Source organism: Coturnix japonica, chromosome 2 (genome assembly GCF_054131305.1).
Source record: "Coturnix japonica strain WE chromosome 2, WE-NBRP24, whole genome shotgun sequence".
Taxonomy (NCBI): domain Eukaryota; kingdom Metazoa; phylum Chordata; class Aves; order Galliformes; family Phasianidae; genus Coturnix; species Coturnix japonica.
Window position 1 is genome coordinate 5,744,254 of NC_140664.1, and position 17,056 is coordinate 5,761,309.

At 53.9% G+C, this 17,056-nt stretch overlaps 2 protein-coding genes across 3 annotated transcripts; both read right to left on the minus strand.

Annotated features, from left to right (window-relative positions):
- Positions 1 to 1,895: 1,895 nt before the first annotated feature.
- On the minus strand, positions 1,896 to 6,936 carry LOC146761665 (SUN domain-containing protein 3-like). The gene is made up of 10 exons (XM_085536915.1): positions 6,443 to 6,936; positions 6,053 to 6,327; positions 5,871 to 5,932; positions 5,658 to 5,718; positions 5,139 to 5,295; positions 4,769 to 4,853; positions 4,180 to 4,292; positions 3,260 to 3,430; positions 2,823 to 2,915; positions 1,896 to 2,122 (listed from the first exon to the last, which is right to left on the minus strand). Exons 1-10 carry the CDS (start codon positions 6,458 to 6,460, stop codon positions 1,979 to 1,981), a joined length of 1,179 nt encoding a protein of 392 aa, XP_085393041.1. The 5' UTR covers positions 6,461 to 6,936; the 3' UTR covers positions 1,896 to 1,978.
- A 3,341-nt stretch (positions 6,937 to 10,277) lies between these two features.
- LOC146761666 (SUN domain-containing protein 3-like) lies at positions 10,278 to 16,651 on the minus strand. Of its 2 annotated transcripts, XM_085536916.1 has the most exons (10): positions 14,824 to 15,317; positions 14,434 to 14,708; positions 14,252 to 14,313; positions 14,039 to 14,099; positions 13,520 to 13,676; positions 13,150 to 13,234; positions 12,561 to 12,673; positions 11,642 to 11,812; positions 11,205 to 11,297; positions 10,278 to 10,504 (listed from the first exon to the last, which is right to left on the minus strand). In XM_085536916.1, exons 1-10 carry the CDS (start codon positions 14,839 to 14,841, stop codon positions 10,361 to 10,363), a joined length of 1,179 nt encoding a protein of 392 aa, XP_085393042.1. In that variant the 5' UTR covers positions 14,842 to 15,317; the 3' UTR covers positions 10,278 to 10,360. The 2 variants fall into 2 exon arrangements, with proteins under 2 accessions (XP_085393042.1, XP_085393043.1); XM_085536917.1 differs by lacking the exons at positions 14,039 to 14,099; positions 14,252 to 14,313; positions 14,434 to 14,708; positions 14,824 to 15,317 and adding an exon at positions 16,573 to 16,651.
- Positions 16,652 to 17,056: the final 405 nt, after the last annotated feature.

Here is a 17,056-nt window from a genome sequence, read left to right on the forward strand (position 1 = left end):
GCTCCCTCAGCCTTTCCTCAGAAGGGAGATGCTCCACGCCCCTCCTCATCCTTGTGGCCCTCCACTGTGCCCTCTCTAGAAGTTCCCTCCCTTTGTTGAGCTCAGGAGCCCAGAATGGGACACGGTACTCCAGATGCGGCCTCACCAGGGCTAGAGGAGATGGGGAGGACCACCTCCCTCAAACTGCTGGCCATGCTCTTTTTAATGCAACCCAGGATCCCACTGGCCTTCTTGTCAGCACGGGCACACTGACTTTGGGGTCCCGGTCCTCTCAAAGGCAGAGTAGAGTCTGACAATCACCTCCCTGTGCCTGCTGGCCACCTCTCCTCTAGTGGAGCCCGCGATACCGTTTTCTTTCCACGCTGCAAGAGCACGCTGCTGGCTCATGTTCAGTTTCTACCAGGATCTCCAGGTCCTTCTCTGCACGGCTACTCTCAAGGGTTGCTCCTTCCAATTTGCATATATCCCTAAGAGTCCACCGGCCCAAGTGCAAAACCTTGCACGTGACTGTGCTGAACCTCATTAGATTCAGCACTTTCAAGTCAGTTGAGGTCCCTCTGAATGGCACCTCTTCCTTCCATTGTTTCAACCACACTGCTCAGCTTAGTGTCCTCAGCAAACTTGCTGAGGGTGCACTCAGTTCCGTCATAGATGTCATTGATAATGATATTAAAGAGCACCGGCCCCAGGACAGACCACTGGGGGACCCACCTTCTCCTAGAATGAAATCGGGTTTGTCAGACAGGGTCTACCGTTCGTAATCCCATGCTGATTGGGCCTCATCCCTCAGCTTACCGTTAACTGATCTGGGACACCTCCCAAGATCGTCCATTCCATGACCTTCCATGGTACCAAGGTGAGACCATAGGTCTTGTAGCTACTGGGATCGTCTTTTCAGCTCTTTTTAGAGACGGGTGTCACGTTTGCCAGTCTCCACTCCACTGGGACATCCCCAGTTAGCCCAGACTGCTGAAGGATGATGGAGAGCAGCTTGGCATCCACATCCGCCAACTCACTCCCCACTGTAGGGTGCAGTCCATCTGGGCCCATGGACTTCTGAACATCCAGCTTTCAGAACAGGCCCAAAACCATCTCATTGTGGATTATGCAAGGCCTATTCTGTCCCCCCTCCCTATCTACCAGCGCAAGGAGCTGTTCCCGGGAAGTAACGAGTCTTGCAATTAAAGACCGAGGCAAAGAAGGCATTAAGATCCTCAGCCTTATCCTGATCCTTGCCACTGTGTTGCCCTCAGCATCATCCAACGGGGGATGGAGATTCTCCATAGCCCTCCTCCTGCCGTTGACGTATTTTTGGAAATATTTACTGTTGTCCTTCCCCTAAGAGGCCAAGTTCAGTTCTAGCTGGGCTTTTGCTTTTCTAATTTTCTCCCTGCACAGCTTCACTATGGACTTGGAATAGTTGTAAGTAGCTTGCCCATTCTTCCAAATACCATAAAATTTCCAGTCAAAATTCTCCATTCTGCCTGACCGGCCTCCTTGCCCATTGGCGCATCTTCCGTGATTTGGTGACGGTCAGCTCCTGTCCCTCTAAAATAACTTCCTAAAGGTATTCCCAGTCATCCTGGGCTCCCATGCCCTCCACAACTGCCTCCCCAGGGACCCTCTCAACCACAATCTGAAAGAGGACAAGCTCTGCCCCCTGGAAGTCCAAGGGGGTACCAGTCCTGCTGACTCCCACCCGTGGTACAACGAGGATCTAAAAAAGAACAGCACGTGGAGATCACTCTGCCAGCTCCCACCCAGTCGCTCCCTTGTTCTTCCTACCCAGGCGGAGAGCAAGAGAAAAGGGGATGAAAAAGCACGTGGGTCGAGATAAAGACCGGGAGATCTCTTAACAGTTACTCTGACGGACAAAAGAGATTCAACATGGGAAATAAATTTTAAGTAATTTATTTTGAGATAAGCCAAATAGATTTCCCCAAGCCAAATCAATTTCCCCAAGCCAATTAAATTTCCCCTAGCCAGATAGTTTTCCCCTGGCATCGTTGTCACGGGCTGGATCGCCGTGGAGTCTGAACTGATACAGACAGGTGTACTCCGGGTGGCCCCAGTTGCTCAGCACTTGCAGCTTCACATAACTGATGAACCCAGAGAGCTCGTTCTGCAATGAGAAAAACAAATGAAATGCGTTTTCCTCTCTGCTCTTTGACCACTGACAATGCGGGAGCGACACAGTCGCGCAACATCTTAATTCAGGCTGCCCTCCTAGTTCTTTGACACGCTGATGTGCTCCCATAGCACAGTCAAGACATTTCTTACCCTGCTCCACCTCTTTGGCCACATGAGTTTTAAGGAAATAAACAGCTACAAAAAGCTGCGGCAAATACGCAGGCAAGTTCTTTGCACTTGCTTTGCTTGTGTGCGCATGCACAAAAAACGGAGGGATGTGACACTCATTAGTTTCTCTAACAAGTCACCCAGGCAGAATGGCCTCCCTTACACTGCCTGTTACCGGCAACAACAAGACCCTTGGAAAGCCACACATCCCCAGTGTGAAAGTAGCACACCAGCAGTATCGCATACAGCGAGAGGTGGCTACTTCTGTGCAATTGCAAGCCACTTGGTCACAGTGGTTTCTGCTGCAAGCGCAGCTGAAGTTTAGCTGTGCTAAAAGCTGTAGTAGCTCGCAAGCTTAAAAGCAACATGGAAGCAAAAACAGCACGGCACTCCGAGCATATGCAGGTAGGGAGTGGCAGCAGAAGAAATGCCAGAAGGCCCTCATACACCTCTGGCTTGGAAGCTTCTGCCCGGCCAACCTGGTTCTCCTCTCCCACGCTTCACGTCCCTCTTAGACACCGTACCTTCAGTTGGAAGGTCTGACTGGGAGCCTGGCCTGGAACAAAGGTGAACTCGCCCAGGAAAATTCCTTCCTCGTCATCTTCTGCCTTCATGCCCTACAGGAAGACAAATGTGGAGAAAACAGAACAATGGGATGCGCTGCCGGACAACGATCACAGAGCCCCGCAGGGACTGGAAGCAGAGGTGGTCTGGGACCATCCACTGTGCCATTTCCCTTTCCCTCCGCCTCTCAAACTACCAACTCGCCCCAAGAGTGGGAAACCTTCTTTGCTGCGCTAGGTTGGACAGAAAAGGAATGCTGTGGAAATGGAGCGACTCTAAGGAACTTCTTTCTCCCCCAAGGCAGGAAAGGACTGCATGCTGCAGCGCTCTTGGAGCTGCTACCACCGTCCACCTCAAACGCTAAGCAGAACCCCCACAGCCCAGGGCTATCACTTACATAGACAGCAAAGTCCTTAGGTGCACTGGAGATGCTGTCTGCACGGTACGCCGCTGCTGGAATCCCGTGGTTTATTGTAACTGCCGTGGGAAAGACAACCATGGGCAACTTGATGACAACGTGCCCTTGGCTTCCTGGGAAGGGCCAGCAGTTTCCTGGATGATTGTCAGGCTAAAAAGAGAAGAAGGAACAGTGTTCACGTGTGAAAGAGAGTCCCGGCTGGAATTTCTGCTCCAGCATCAGAGGCTCTAGAGTTGTATTGGCCCATCAGCTCTGCTCCGAAGCACATTCATAAGTGCACTACAGTGAGCTGGGTGCACAAATCGCAGAAGCTCTCAGGCCCCTTCTTTTGCAGAGCAACTTGCCAAAAACAAGGAGGGGCTGCAGTGGTTGAGGGGCACCTGCCAGGACAAAGAAAGGCTCGCTGGCATGAGCCTTTCCTGCAAGGGGAAGCAATCGCTCCCCCTCATCAATTCCCACCTCTTTGCACCAGCACCAGCCGGGGCTCCGATTTGTTAGGTAGCTTGGGAGCAGTGACACGATAGGCTGGCAATCACAACATGGGGCCCTCCTGCAGCGCACGCCCTTGTGCCCACCTGGGTCCACTGAGAGCCCCAGCGATCTCGCACCCCAAATCTCCCGTGGCACCTTACGGGTTCCCTTTCAATGCCAGCCTGACAGTTCCACAATGGCTGGGAAGACAAGCAAGCCAACCTGGCAGAAGCTTGCACAAGGAGGACTGGGGGCAGTCTGGCAGAAGAAATTCTCAGCAGGGATACACAAGAGGGGACTAGGGCCTTGCAAGAAGACCATAGGTAAGGCAAGCTGGGATGTGAGGACAAGTGTAAGGATAATCCTCTGCAGGGCTTTTGGTCTCCTCCACCCCGTACCATTCTTCCCCCATTTCTCAGTGTTCTTACCTCAAGAATAATCTCAGGAGACCTCACATAAGGTGTCACCAGCAGCGACTGCCAAAAGACTTTCCCACTCCCAGTCCAGGAGGGAGAAGTCTTGGAATGAACGATAGCAGCGCCTGCAAATCAAAACACGGGCCCTATTGTCAAGCAAGGTCAGGAGGAATCAAGGCCTCCTGACCTTGCTTTGCACATAAACAGCTGCACAGAGAAGCCGGCTACCCTTGCACTGTCCTCTTGAAAAAGCTGCTAAGCAGTCATACACCCTCAACACTGATAGTTCCCTCCTCCTCTCTTGCCATTTCCCTCTGCAGCACAACGCAGGGAATCACTCAACTATCCTAACGGGCAGCATAAACTGACAGCCAGCTGAGCAATCGCGTGAGAAACAACACCAAGTAGGAGTAGTGCTTTCCAGATGTGCTCCAGCCCACTGGAGACTCTCTCTTCAAGCACACCCTCAAAGCACAAAGCGGCCGTTCACTCCTCACCCACGCTCCCCCACCGCTGCCCAAATGCCCATCCTGTCAAAGCAGACAAGAAGCGCATTGGAATCAACTTCTGTGGTCTGCTGGTTTCTACAGTGTAATGGCACCTGAAGTCTTGCTGGCATAATTCGGCATCCGGGATGGGCTTTCTTCCAGCTTCTCCAGTACTTGATTGATCATGTCCTGAACAGCCTGGGAAGGAAGACAAAGGAGAGCGCTGGTCAGAAGGATTAAGAAGGGGGAAAAGAGTTGCCTCCCAGGTTCCCTGCAAAGCCAGCCAAAGCAAACTTGGCTGCAAGTTGCCTGGGAACCTCCAGAACTCTACTATGAACATCAGGCACGGAAATGGAGAGGGGCTGCTCACTCCATTGCTCTGGGCACGGATATGGCAGGAAAGGAAAGGAAAGGAAAGGAAAGGCTTTTTCCTGTCGGGAAGCCCCATGACAGACAGGCAGCACTGGCAGACAGTCCTCTTACCTCGCCGGTGAAGCCTGGGAGCTCAGTTCTCCGGAAGGCCTCGTGGAGAGCACGCACAGTAATGTCCCTTGCTCCCCACTGCAGGAAATGAAGCTGCCGCTGGATCTTATTCTGCTCTTCTTCGCGGCTCAGCATTTCCACACTACCAACCGCCACCCTGGAGACAGCAGGTAATGGAGAGAAGTGGACACGGCTCTCCTCTCACAAGCCATGGCACTGTGAGGCAGCGAACAAGTCTCACTGCGCGTGACAACGGGGTAGCCAAGATTCAGTTGAGACTTGACTACGTTGGTTGGCAAGCTCCACGAGATCTCAACCAAGAAGGTGCTTCCTGGGTAACTCTGGGGGATCGTGGAGCTGTAGCGGTTTGAAGGAAAAGCTGGGAGAGGAGAATGGGAAATGGGAGAAGCACAGGCACTGTGCCATAGAAGTGTGACTCGGGTAAGAAGTGGTCACGGACAAGGGGCAGAGCTCCTCTCAAGAACGGTCTAGCCATAGGGAGATTGTTTTGGTTTTTACCTTGGAGTCAGTCCTGCCGCCGTCCTGACCCCTTCAACAGCGTTTCCAATGCAGTAAACGCCTGTCAGGAATTCCACAAAGCTCTCAATACATTGCCGGCACAAAGACTTGGCGTTCTGCCTTGGGCTGCCCACTCCCCTGTCCCTGGGCAGAACAAACCACTGGGGGCTTCCTAAAGAAGCATCCTCTAGTCAGAGCTCTACAGAGACTCACCGAAGGGCACCACAAACACGGTGAAGAACACCAGGGAAACTGTTTGCCTAACCAAAGTTGGCCTACAAAGGAGGAGAAGCGTGGTGATGAACCGCGACGCAGGCAGTATCTCTGCAGCTCTGAAGACAGCAACGGAGCAGCAGATTTTTCCTTTAAAACTCGTGAACGAACCATATCCTTACCAGTCCCCACGCTCGCCTTCACCTCGTTGCTCCATTTCAATGAAGCACAGGATCGCAAAGGAGTGAAAATCGCAGCTCGCTAAGGAGTGAGCCAAACCCTCTCCAACAGCTACGCTGTCAGGTCCGAGAGTGGCTAAGGCGTGGGGACAAACTGCCACTGTGCTGAGGGCCCTTTGTGACTTCACAGTGGTCAGTGATGTCACCACAGAGGAGGCGGCGCCATGTTCTGAGGGACAGCCCTGTTCCTGACAGGGAACAGATTCTGCACCTCCTGCCTGCAGGGGAAAGATCCCACATGGTCAGAACACCTCCTGCCAGCGGCCTGCTTGGCAGGATCCTGCTGAAGGGGGGACAGGCTGGGAGCTACAAGACGCTTTTTTCGGTTCCTACTTTTGATGCTCTGTACATCAGATGTCTCACTCCAGGTACCCAGACTTTTCCAACGCTTTCCTGTATCCGTCTTCCTACTGTCAGCCAGCGTTTCAAGCAGACGTGAAGGACTGCAAATGGCAGTTCCTGCAGAAATCACCAACAGGCAGAAACTGCACGTAGTTCTTCCTGCTCGTGAGAATTTCCATGCACTTCAATAAATATATGTTGTTGCCCTCTACAAGATGTCAAGTCATGTCACTGCAAATTTAAAAGTAGCCCACAGGGGAATAGCACGGGAATCACAGAATCATGACTTGGGTTGGAAGGGACCTAAAGGGTCCTCAGGCTCCAACCCCCCTGCTGCAGGCACGGCTACCAACCCCCGTATATAACACTAGACCAGGTAGTCCAGGGCCCCATCCAGCCTGGCCTTGATCGCCTCCGGGGATGGGGCATCCACAACATCTCTGGGCAGCCTCCTCCAGCACCTCACCGCTTTCTCTGAAAAGAACTTCCCTCCCTGCTATCCAACCCAAATCTTCCCTCTCTCTACTTAAAACCATTTTCCCATTACCAGCCTGGACATGTTACCAACGGGACACAGAACCATTGATCCACCCTCTCTCTGTGGCCTTTCAACCAAGCAGACCTTAGCCAACAATTCCTTAAACAGACTGAAGTTTGCTCTTCCGAACTTCAGGGTCCTGACCTCGCTCTTTGCCAGGCCCACATTCCTCAAGACCACACACTCAACCAAGGCGTGGTCAACAGCAGTAGCAACAAGATCATCACTTGTCAAGCGCAGCAGCACTTCCAACTCCTCACTTCCCACACTGCGTGCATTGGTGCAAAGGCGCTTCAGCTGGGCTTCCTGTCTCACTGCTGTTCTGGAAGATCTAGTATCCCCCAGAGCAACAGCATCCCTCAGTCCTTTTCCATCCCTTTGGACTCCACTCTCTTCATCCACCAAGTTCCATATGTACCCTCGAACTACCTGCTCAGCCCCAGAGGCCCTCATCTTGTACCCTTCCCCCTTCACAATTCATTTAACCACGCCAGTTCCTGCACTGGGATCCTTTTACCACCGGACACAGCTGAGTTTCCAGCTGCAGCCATCATGCCAGGTGCTGAGCAAATAGCCCCAGGCTCTTGCCTCCCTTCTCCGGCACCATCAGACTCAGGCACTCGCTGCAGCCACACGCTTCAACCGCCCCTTCTTCAGGCAGAGTCTCTGAGTCCCCGCTCTATTTCTTTCACCCCGGGCCTTTCTGCCTGCTGGACACCCCGCTGAGGCACGCTGTCCGGCACGCAGCCGACAGGCCCACGAACTAGCGGGCACATTCCAGGCCCCGCGCCAACTGCCGTGCCGTTCCACTTCCCGGCCCGGCCTACTGCCGCCCCGCGCCCCGGACGCCCGCCCTGCTCGCTGCGCTCCGCAGCGGCTGCCCTGTCGGATCGGCGCTGCCAGGCGGAGGACAACGGCTCCTTGACTGGGCGAACCCCTCCAGGCGAGGCGATTCCCTGCTGCGCTGCGGAGCGCGGCTGCTCTGTGCCGAGCGCCTCCCCCAAAAGAATCGCGGGCTGGGACGACCTGGAACGGAGCTCGGAAGGACCGTCCGGGCCGCAGCCCTGCTAAAGCAGGTTCCCTCTGGTGGGCTGCCCCGGAAATCGTCCGGGCAGAGTTGCGTTAACTGTTGTTCAGGCCTTGAATCCCACAGAAGGGGACTCTGCACCTTCTCTGGGCAGCCTGCTCCACTTCTCTGATACCTTCACAGTCAAGAAATATTTCCTCCAGCTCGCAGGGCATTTCCAGCGCTCCTGTGCGTGCCCATTGGCCCTTCGTCCTGTTACTGGGCAGCTGCGAAAAGAGCCTGGCCCCACCCACTTGGCTGCTGCCTGTTGGGTATTCATAAGCTCTGACCAGATCCCCTCTCAGCCTTCCAGGCCCAACAGGCCCAGCTCCCTCAGCCTTTCCTCAGAAGGGAGATGCTCCACGCCCCTCCTCATCCTTGTGGCCCTCCACTGTGCCCTCTCTAGAAGTTCCCTCCCTTTGTTGAGCTCAGGAGCCCAGAATGGGACACGGTACTCCAGATGCGGCCTCACCAGGGCTAGAGGAGATGGGGAGGACCACCTCCCTCAAACTGCTGGCCATGCTCTTTTTAATGCAACCCAGGATCCCACTGGCCTTCTTGTCAGCACGGGCACACTGACCTTGGGGTCCCGGTCCTCTCAAAGGCAGAGTAGAGTCTGACAATCACCTCCCTGTGCCTGCTGGCCACCTCTCCTCTAGTGGAGCTTGCGATACCGTTTGCTTTCCACGCTGCAAGAGCACGCTGCTGGCTCATGTTCAGTTTCTACCAGGATCTCCAGGTCCTTCTCTGCACGGCTACTCTCAAGGGTTGCTCCTTCCAATTTGCATATATCCTTAAGAGTCCACCGGCCCAAGTGCAAAACCTTGCACGTGACTGTGCTGAACCTCATTAGATTCAGCACTTTCAAGTCAGTTGAGGTCCCTCTGAATGGCACCTCTTCCTTCCATTGTTTCAACCACACTGCTCAGCTTAGTGTCCTCAGCAAACTTGCTGAGGGTGCACTCAGTTCCGTCATAGATGTCATTGATAATGATATTAAAGAGCACCGGCCCCAGGACAGACCACTGGGGGACCCACCTTCTCCTAGAATGAAATCGGGTTTGTCAGACAGGGTCTACCGTTCGTAATCCCATGCTGATTGGGCCTCATCCCTCAGCTTACCGTTAACTGATCTGGGACACCTCCCAAGATCGTCCATTCCATGACCTTCCATGGTACCAAGGTGAGACCATAGGTCTTGTAGCTACCGGGATCGTCTTTTCAGCTCTTTTTAGAGACGGGTGTCACGTTTGCCAGTCTCCACTCCACTGGGACATCCCCAGTTAGCCCAGACTGCTGAAGGATGATGGAGAGCAGCTTGGCATCCACATCCGCCAACTCACTCCCCACTGTAGGGTGCAGTCCATCTGGGCCCATGGACTTCTGAACATCCAGCTTTCAGAACAGGCCCAAAACCAGCTCATTGTGGATTATGCAAGGCCTATTCTGTCCCCCCTCCCTATCTACCAGCGCAAGGAGCTGTTCCCGGGAAGTAACGAGTCTTGCAATTAAAGACCGAGGCAAAGAAGGCATTAAGATCCTCAGCCTTATCCTGATCCTTGCCACTGTGTTGCCCTCAGCATCATCCAACGGGGGATGGAGATTCTCCATAGCCCTCCTCCTGCCGTTGACGTATTTTTGGAAATATTTACTGTTGTCCTTCCCCTAAGAGGCCAAGTTCAGTTCTAGCTGGGCTTTTGCTTTTCTAATTTTCTCCCTGCACAGCTTCACTATGGACTTGGAATAGTTGTAAGTAGCTTGCCCATTCTTCCAAATACCATAAAATTTCCAGTCAAAATTCTCCATTCTGCCTGACCGGCCTCCTTGCCCGTTGGCGCGTCTTCCGTGATTTGGTGACGGTCAGCTCCTGTCCCTCTAAAATAACTTCCTAAAGGTATTCCCAGTCATCCTGGGCTCCCATGCCCTCCACAACTGCCTCCCCAGGGACCCTCTCAACCACAATCTGAAAGAGGACAAGCTCTGCCCCCTGGAAGTCCAAGGGGGTACCAGTCCTGCTGACTCCCACCCGTGGTACAACGAGGATCAAAAAAAGAACAGCACGTGGAGATCACTCTGCCAGCTCCCACCCAGTCGCTCCCTTGTTCTTCCTACCCAGGCGGAGAGCAAGAGAAAAGGGGATGAAAAAGCACGTGGGTCGAGATAAAGACCGGGAGATCTCTTAACAGTTACTCTGACGGACAAAAGAGATTCAACATGGGAAATAAATTTTAAGTAATTTATTTTGAGATAAGCCAAATAGATTTCCCCAAGCCAAATCAATTTCCCCAAGCCAATTAAATTTCCCCTAGCCAGATAGTTTTCCCCTGGCATCGTTGTCACGGGCTGGATCGCCGTGGAGTCTGAACTGATACAGACAGGTGTACTCCGGGTGGCCCCAGTTGCTCAGCACTTGCAGCTTCACATAACTGATGAACCCAGAGAGCTCGTTCTGCAATGAGAAAAACAAATGAAATGCGTTTTCCTCTCTGCTCTTTGACCACTGACAATGCGGGAGCGACACAGTCGCGCAACATCTTAATTCAGGCTGCCCTCCTAGTTCTTTGACACGCTGATGTGCTCCCATAGCACAGTCAAGACATTTCTTACCCTGCTCCACCTCTTTGGCCACATGAGTTTTAAGGAAATAAACAGCTACAAAAAGCTGCGGCAAATACGCAGGCAAGTTCTTTGCACTTGCTTTGCTTGTGTGCGCATGCACAAAAAACGGAGGGATGTGACACTCATTAGTTTCTCTAACAAGTCACCCAGGCAGAATGGCCTCCCTTACACTGCCTCTTACCGGCAACAACAAGACCCTTGGAAAGCCACACATCCCCAGTGTGAAAGTAGCACACCAGCAGTATCGCATACAGCGAGAGGTGGCTACTTCTGTGCAATTGCAAGCCACTTGGTCACAGTGGTTTCTGCTGCAAGCGCAGCTGAAGTTTAGCTGTGCTAAAAGCTGTAGTAGCTCGCAAGCTTAAAAGCAACATGGAAGCAAAAACAGCACGGCACTCCGAGCATATGCAGGTAGGGAGTGGCAGCAGAAGAAATGCCAGAAGGCCCTCATACACCTCTGGCTTGGAAGCTTCTGCCCGGCCAACCTGGTTCTCCTCTCCCACGCTTCACGTCCCTCTTAGACACCGTACCTTCAGTTGGAAGGTCTGACTGGGAGCCTGGCCTGGAACAAAGGTGAACTCGCCCAGGAAAATTCCTTCCTCGTCATCTTCTGCCTTCATGCCCTACAAGAAGACAAATGTGGAGAAAACAGAACAATGGGATGCGCTGCCGGACAACGATCACAGAGCCCCGCAGGGACTGGAAGCAGAGGTGGTCTGGGACCATCCACTGTGCCATTTCCCTTTCCCTCCGCCTCTCAAACTACCAACTCGCCCCAAGAGTGGGAAACCTTCTTTGCTGCGCTAGGTTGGACAGAAAAGGAATGCTGTGGAAATGGAGCGACTCTAAGGAACTTCTTTCTCCCCCAAGGCAGGAAAGGACTGCATGCTGCAGCGCTCTTGGAGCTGCTACCACCGTCCACCTCAAACGCTAAGCAGAACCCCCACAGCCCAGGGCTATCACTTACATAGACAGCAAAGTCCTTAGGTGCACTGGAGATGCTGTCTGCACGGTACGCCGCTGCTGGAATCCCGTGGTTTATTGTAACTGCCGTGGGAAAGACAACCATGGGCAACTTGATGACAACGTGCCCTTGGCTTCCTGGGAAGGGCCAGCAGTTTCCTGGATGATTGTCAGGCTAAAAAGAGAAGAAGGAACAGTGTTCATGTGTGAAAGAGAGTCCGGCTGGAATTTCTGCTCCAGCATCAGAGGCTCTAGAGTTGTATTGGCCCATCAGCTCTGCTCCGAAGCACATTCATAAGTGCACTACAGTGAGCTGGGTGCACAAATCGCAGAAGCTCTCAGGCCCCTTCTTTTGCAGAGCAACTTGCCAAAAACAAGGAGGGGCTGCAGTGGTTGAGGGGCACCTGCCAGGACAAAGAAAGGCTCGCTGGCATGAGCCTTTCCTGCAAGGGGAAGCAATCGCTCCCCCTCATCAATTCCCACCTCTTTGCACCAGCACCAGCCGGGGCTCCGATTTGTTAGGTAGCTTGGGAGCAGTGACACGATAGGCTGGCAATCACAACATGGGGCCCTCCTGCAGCGCACGCCCTTGTGCCCACCTGGGTCCACTGAGAGCCCCAGCGATCTCGCACCCCAAATCTCCCGTGGCACCTTACGGGTTCCCTTTCAATGCCAGCCTGACAGTTCCACAATGGCTGGGAAGACAAGCAAGCCAACCTGGCAGAAGCTTGCACAAGGAGGACTGGGGGCAGTCTGGCAGAAGAAATTCTCAGCAGGGATACACAAGAGGGGACTAGGGCCTTGCAAGAAGACCATAGGTAAGGCAAGCTGGGATGTGAGGACAAGTGTAAGGATAATCCTCTGCAGGGCTTTTGGTCTCCTCCACCCCGTACCATTCTTCCCCCATTTCTCAGTGTTCTTACCTCAAGAATAATCTCAGGAGACCTCACATAAGGTGTCACCAGCAGCGACTGCCAAAAGACTTTCCCACTCCCAGTCCAGGAGGGAGAAGTCTTGGAATGAACGATAGCAGCGCCTGCAAATCAAAACACGGGCCCTATTGTCAAGCAAGGTCAGGAGGAATCAAGGCCTCCTGACCTTGCTTTGCACATAAACAGCTGCACAGAGAAGCCGGCTACCCTTGCACTGTCCTCTTGAAAAAGCTGCTACGCAGTCATACACCCTCAACACTGATAGTTCCCTCCTCCTCTCTTGCCATTTCCCTCTGCAGCACAACGCAGGGAATCACTCAACTATCCTAACGGGCAGCATAAACTGACAGCCAGCTGAGCAATCGCGTGAGAAACAACACCAAGTAGGAGTAGTGCTTTCCAGATGTGCTCCAGCCCACTGGAGACTCTCTCTTCAAGCACACCCTCAAAGCACAAAGCGGCCGTTCACTCCTCACCCACGCTCCCCCACCGCTGCCCAAATGCCCATCCTGTCAAAGCAGACAAGAAGCGCATTGGAATCAACTTCTGTGGTCTGCTGGTTTCTACAGTGTAATGGCACCTGAAGTCTTGCTGGCATAATTCGGCATCCGGGATGGGCTTTCTTCCAGCTTCTCCAGTACTTGATTGATCATGTCCTGAACAGCCTGGGAAGGAAGACAAAGGAGAGCGCTGGTCAGAAGGATTAAGAAGGGGGAAAAGAGTTGCCTCCCAGGTTCCCTGCAAAGCCAGCCAAAGCAAACTTGGCTGCAAGTTGCCTGGGAACCTCCAGAACTCTACTATGAACATCAGGCACGGAAATGGAGAGGGGCTGCTCACTCCATTGCTCTGGGCACGGATATGGCAGGAAAGGAAAGGAAAGGAAAGGAAAGGCTTTTTCCTGTCGGGAAGCCCCATGACAGACAGGCAGCACTGGCAGACAGTCCTCTTACCTCGCCGGTGAAGCCTGGGAGCTCAGTTCTCCGGAAGGCCTCGTGGAGAGCACGCACAGTAATGTCCCTTGCTCCCCACTGCAGGAAATGAAGCTGCCGCTGGATCTTATTCTGCTCTTCTTCGCGGCTCAGCATTTCCACACTACCAACCGCCACCCTGGAGACAGCAGGTAATGGAGAGAAGTGGACACGGCTCTCCTCTCACAAGCCATGGCACTGTGAGGCAGCGAACAAGTCTCACTGCGCGTGACAACGGGGTAGCCAAGATTCAGTTGAGACTTGACTACGTTGGTTGGCAAGCTCCACGAGATCTCAACCAAGAAGGTGCTTCCTGGGTAACTCTGGGGGATCGTGGAGCTGTAGCGGTTTGAAGGAAAAGCTGGGAGAGGAGAATGGGAAATGGGAGAAGCACAGGCACTGTGCCATAGAAGTGTGACTCGGGTAAGAAGTGGTCACGGACAAGGGGCAGAGCTCCTCTCAAGAACGGTCTAGCCATAGGGAGATTGTTTTGTTTTTTACCTTGGAGTCAGTCCTGCCGCCGTCCTGACCCCTTCAACAGCGTTTCCAATGCAGTAAACGCCTGTCAGGAATTCCACAAAGCTCTCAATACATTGCCGGCACAAAGACTTGGCGTTCTGCCTTGGGCTGCCCACTCCCCTGTCCCTGGGCAGAACAAACCACTGGGGGCTTCCTAAAGAAGCATCCTCTAGTCAGAGCTCTACAGAGACTCACCGAAGGGCACCACAAACACGGTGAAGAACACCAGGGAAACTGTTTGCCTAACCAAAGTTGGCCTACAAAGGAGGAGAAGCGTGGTGATGAACCGCGACGCAGGCAGTATCTCTGCAGCTCTGAAGACAGCAACGGAGCAGCAGATTTTTCCTTTAAAACTCGTGAACGAACCATATCCTTACCAGTCCCCACGCTCGCCTTCACCTCGTTGCTCCATTTCAATGAAGCACAGGATCGCAAAGGAGTGAAAATCGCAGCTCGCTAAGGAGTGAGCCAAACCCTCTCCAACAGCTACGCTGTCAGGTCCGAGAGTGGCTAAGGCGTGGGGACAAACTGCCACTGTGCTGAGGGCCCTTTGTGACTTCACAGTGGTCAGTGATGTCACCACAGAGGAGGCGGCGCCATGTTCTGAGGGACAGCCCTGTTCCTGACAGGGAACAGATTCTGCACCTCCTGCCTGCAGGGGAAAGATCCCACATGGTCAGAACACCTCCTGCCAGCGGCCTGCTTGGCAGGATCCTGCTGAAGGGGGGACAGGCTGGGAGCTACAAGACGCTTTTTTCGGTTCCTACTTTTGATGCTCTGTACATCAGATGTCTCACTCCAGGTACCCAGACTTTTCCAACGCTTTCCTGTATCCGTCTTCCTACTGTCAGCCAGCGTTTCAAGCAGACGTGAAGGACTGCAAATGGCAGTTCCTGCAGAAATCACCAACAGGCAGAAACTGCACGTAGTTCTTCCTGCTCGTGAGAATTTCCATGCACTTCAATAAATATATGTTGTTGCCCTCTACAAGATGTCAAGTCATGTCACTGCAAATTTAAAAGTAGCCCACAGGGGAATAGCACGGGAATCACAGAATCATGACTTGGGTTGGAAGGGACCTAAAGGGTCCTCAGGCTCCAACCCCCCTGCTGCAGGCACGGCTACCAACCCCCGTATATAACACTAGACCAGGTAGTCCAGGGCCCCATCCAGCCTGGCCTTGATCGCCTCCGGGGATGGGGCATCCACAACATCTCTGGGCAGCCTCCTCCAGCACCTCACCGCTTTCTCTGAAAAGAACTTCCCTCCCTGCTATCCAACCCAAATCTTCCCTCTCTCTACTTAAAACCATTTTCCCATTACCAGCCTGGACATGTTACCAACGGGACACAGAACCATTGATCCACCCTCTCTCTGTGGCCTTTCAACCAAGCAGACCTTAGCCAACAATTCCTTAAACAGACTGAAGTTTGCTCTTCCGAACTTCAGGGTCCTGACCTCGCTCTTTGCCAGGCCCACATTCCTCAAGACCACACACTCAACCAAGGCGTGGTCAACAGCAGTAGCAACAAGATCATCACTTGTCAAGCGCAGCAGCACTTCCAACTCCTCACTTCCCACACTGCGTGCATTGGTGCAAAGGCGCTTCAGCTGGGCTTCCTGTCTCACTGCTGTTCTGGAAGATCTAGTATCCCCCAGAGCAACAGCATCCCTCAGTCCTTTTCCATCCCTTTGGACTCCACTCTCTTCATCCACCAAGTTCCATATGTACCCTCGAACTACCTGCTCAGCCCCAGAGGCCCTCATCTTGTACCCTTCCCCCTTCACAATTCATTTAACCACGCCAGTTCCTGCACTGGGATCCTTTTACCACCGGACACAGCTGAGTTTCCAGCTGCAGCCATCATGCCAGGTGCTGAGCAAATAGCCCCAGGCTCTTGCCTCCCTTCTCCGGCACCATCAGACTCAGGCACTCGCTGCAGCCACACGCTTCAACCGCCCCTTCTTCAGGCAGAGTCTCTGAGTCCCCGCTCTATTTCTTTCACCCCGGGCCTTTCTGCCTGCTGGACACCCCGCTGAGGCACGCTGTCCGGCACGCAGCCGACAGGCCCACGAACTAGCGGGCACATTCCAGGCCCCGCGCCAACTGCCGTGCCGTTCCACTTCCCGGCCCGGCCTACTGCCGCCCCGCGCCCCGGACGCCCGCCCTGCTCGCTGCGCTCCGCAGCGGCTGCCCCGTCGGATCGGCGCTGCCAGGCGGAGGACAACGGCTCCTTGACTGGGCGAACCCCTCCAGGCGAGGCGATTCCCTGCTGCGCTGCGGAGCGCGGCTGCTCTGTGCCGAGCGCCTCCCCCAAAAGAAGCGCGGGCTGGGACGACTTGGAACGGAGCTCGGAAGGACCGTCCGGGCCGCAGCCCTGCTAAAGCAGGTTCCCTCTGGTGGGCTGCCCCGGAAATCGTCCGGGCAGAGTTGCGTTAACTGTTGTTCAGGCCTTGAATCCCACAGAAGGGGACTCTGCACCTTCTCTGGGCAGCCTGCTCCACTTCTCTGATACCTTCACAGTCAAGAAATATTTCCTCCTGCTCGCAGGGCATTTCCAGCGCTCCTGTGCGTGCCCATTGGCCCTTCGTCCTGTTACTGGGCAGCTGCGAAAAGAGCCTGGCCCCACCCACTCGGCTGCTGCCTGTTGGGTATTCATAAGCACTGACCAGATCCCCTCTCAGCCTTCCAGGCCCAACAGGCCCAGCTCCCTCAGCCTTTCCTCAGAAGGGAGATGCTCCACGCCCCTCCTCATCCTTGTGGCCCTCCACTGTGCCCTCTCTAGAAGTTCCCTCCCTTTGTTGAGCTCAGGAGCCCAGAATGGGACACGGTACTCCAGATGCGGCCTCACCAGGGCTAGAGGAGATGGGGAGGACCACCTCCCTCAAACTGCTGGCCATGCTCTTTTTAATGCAACCCAGGATCCCACTGGCCTTCTTGTCAGCACGGGCACACTGACCTTGGGGTCCTGGTCCTCTCAAAGGCAGAGTAGAGTCTGA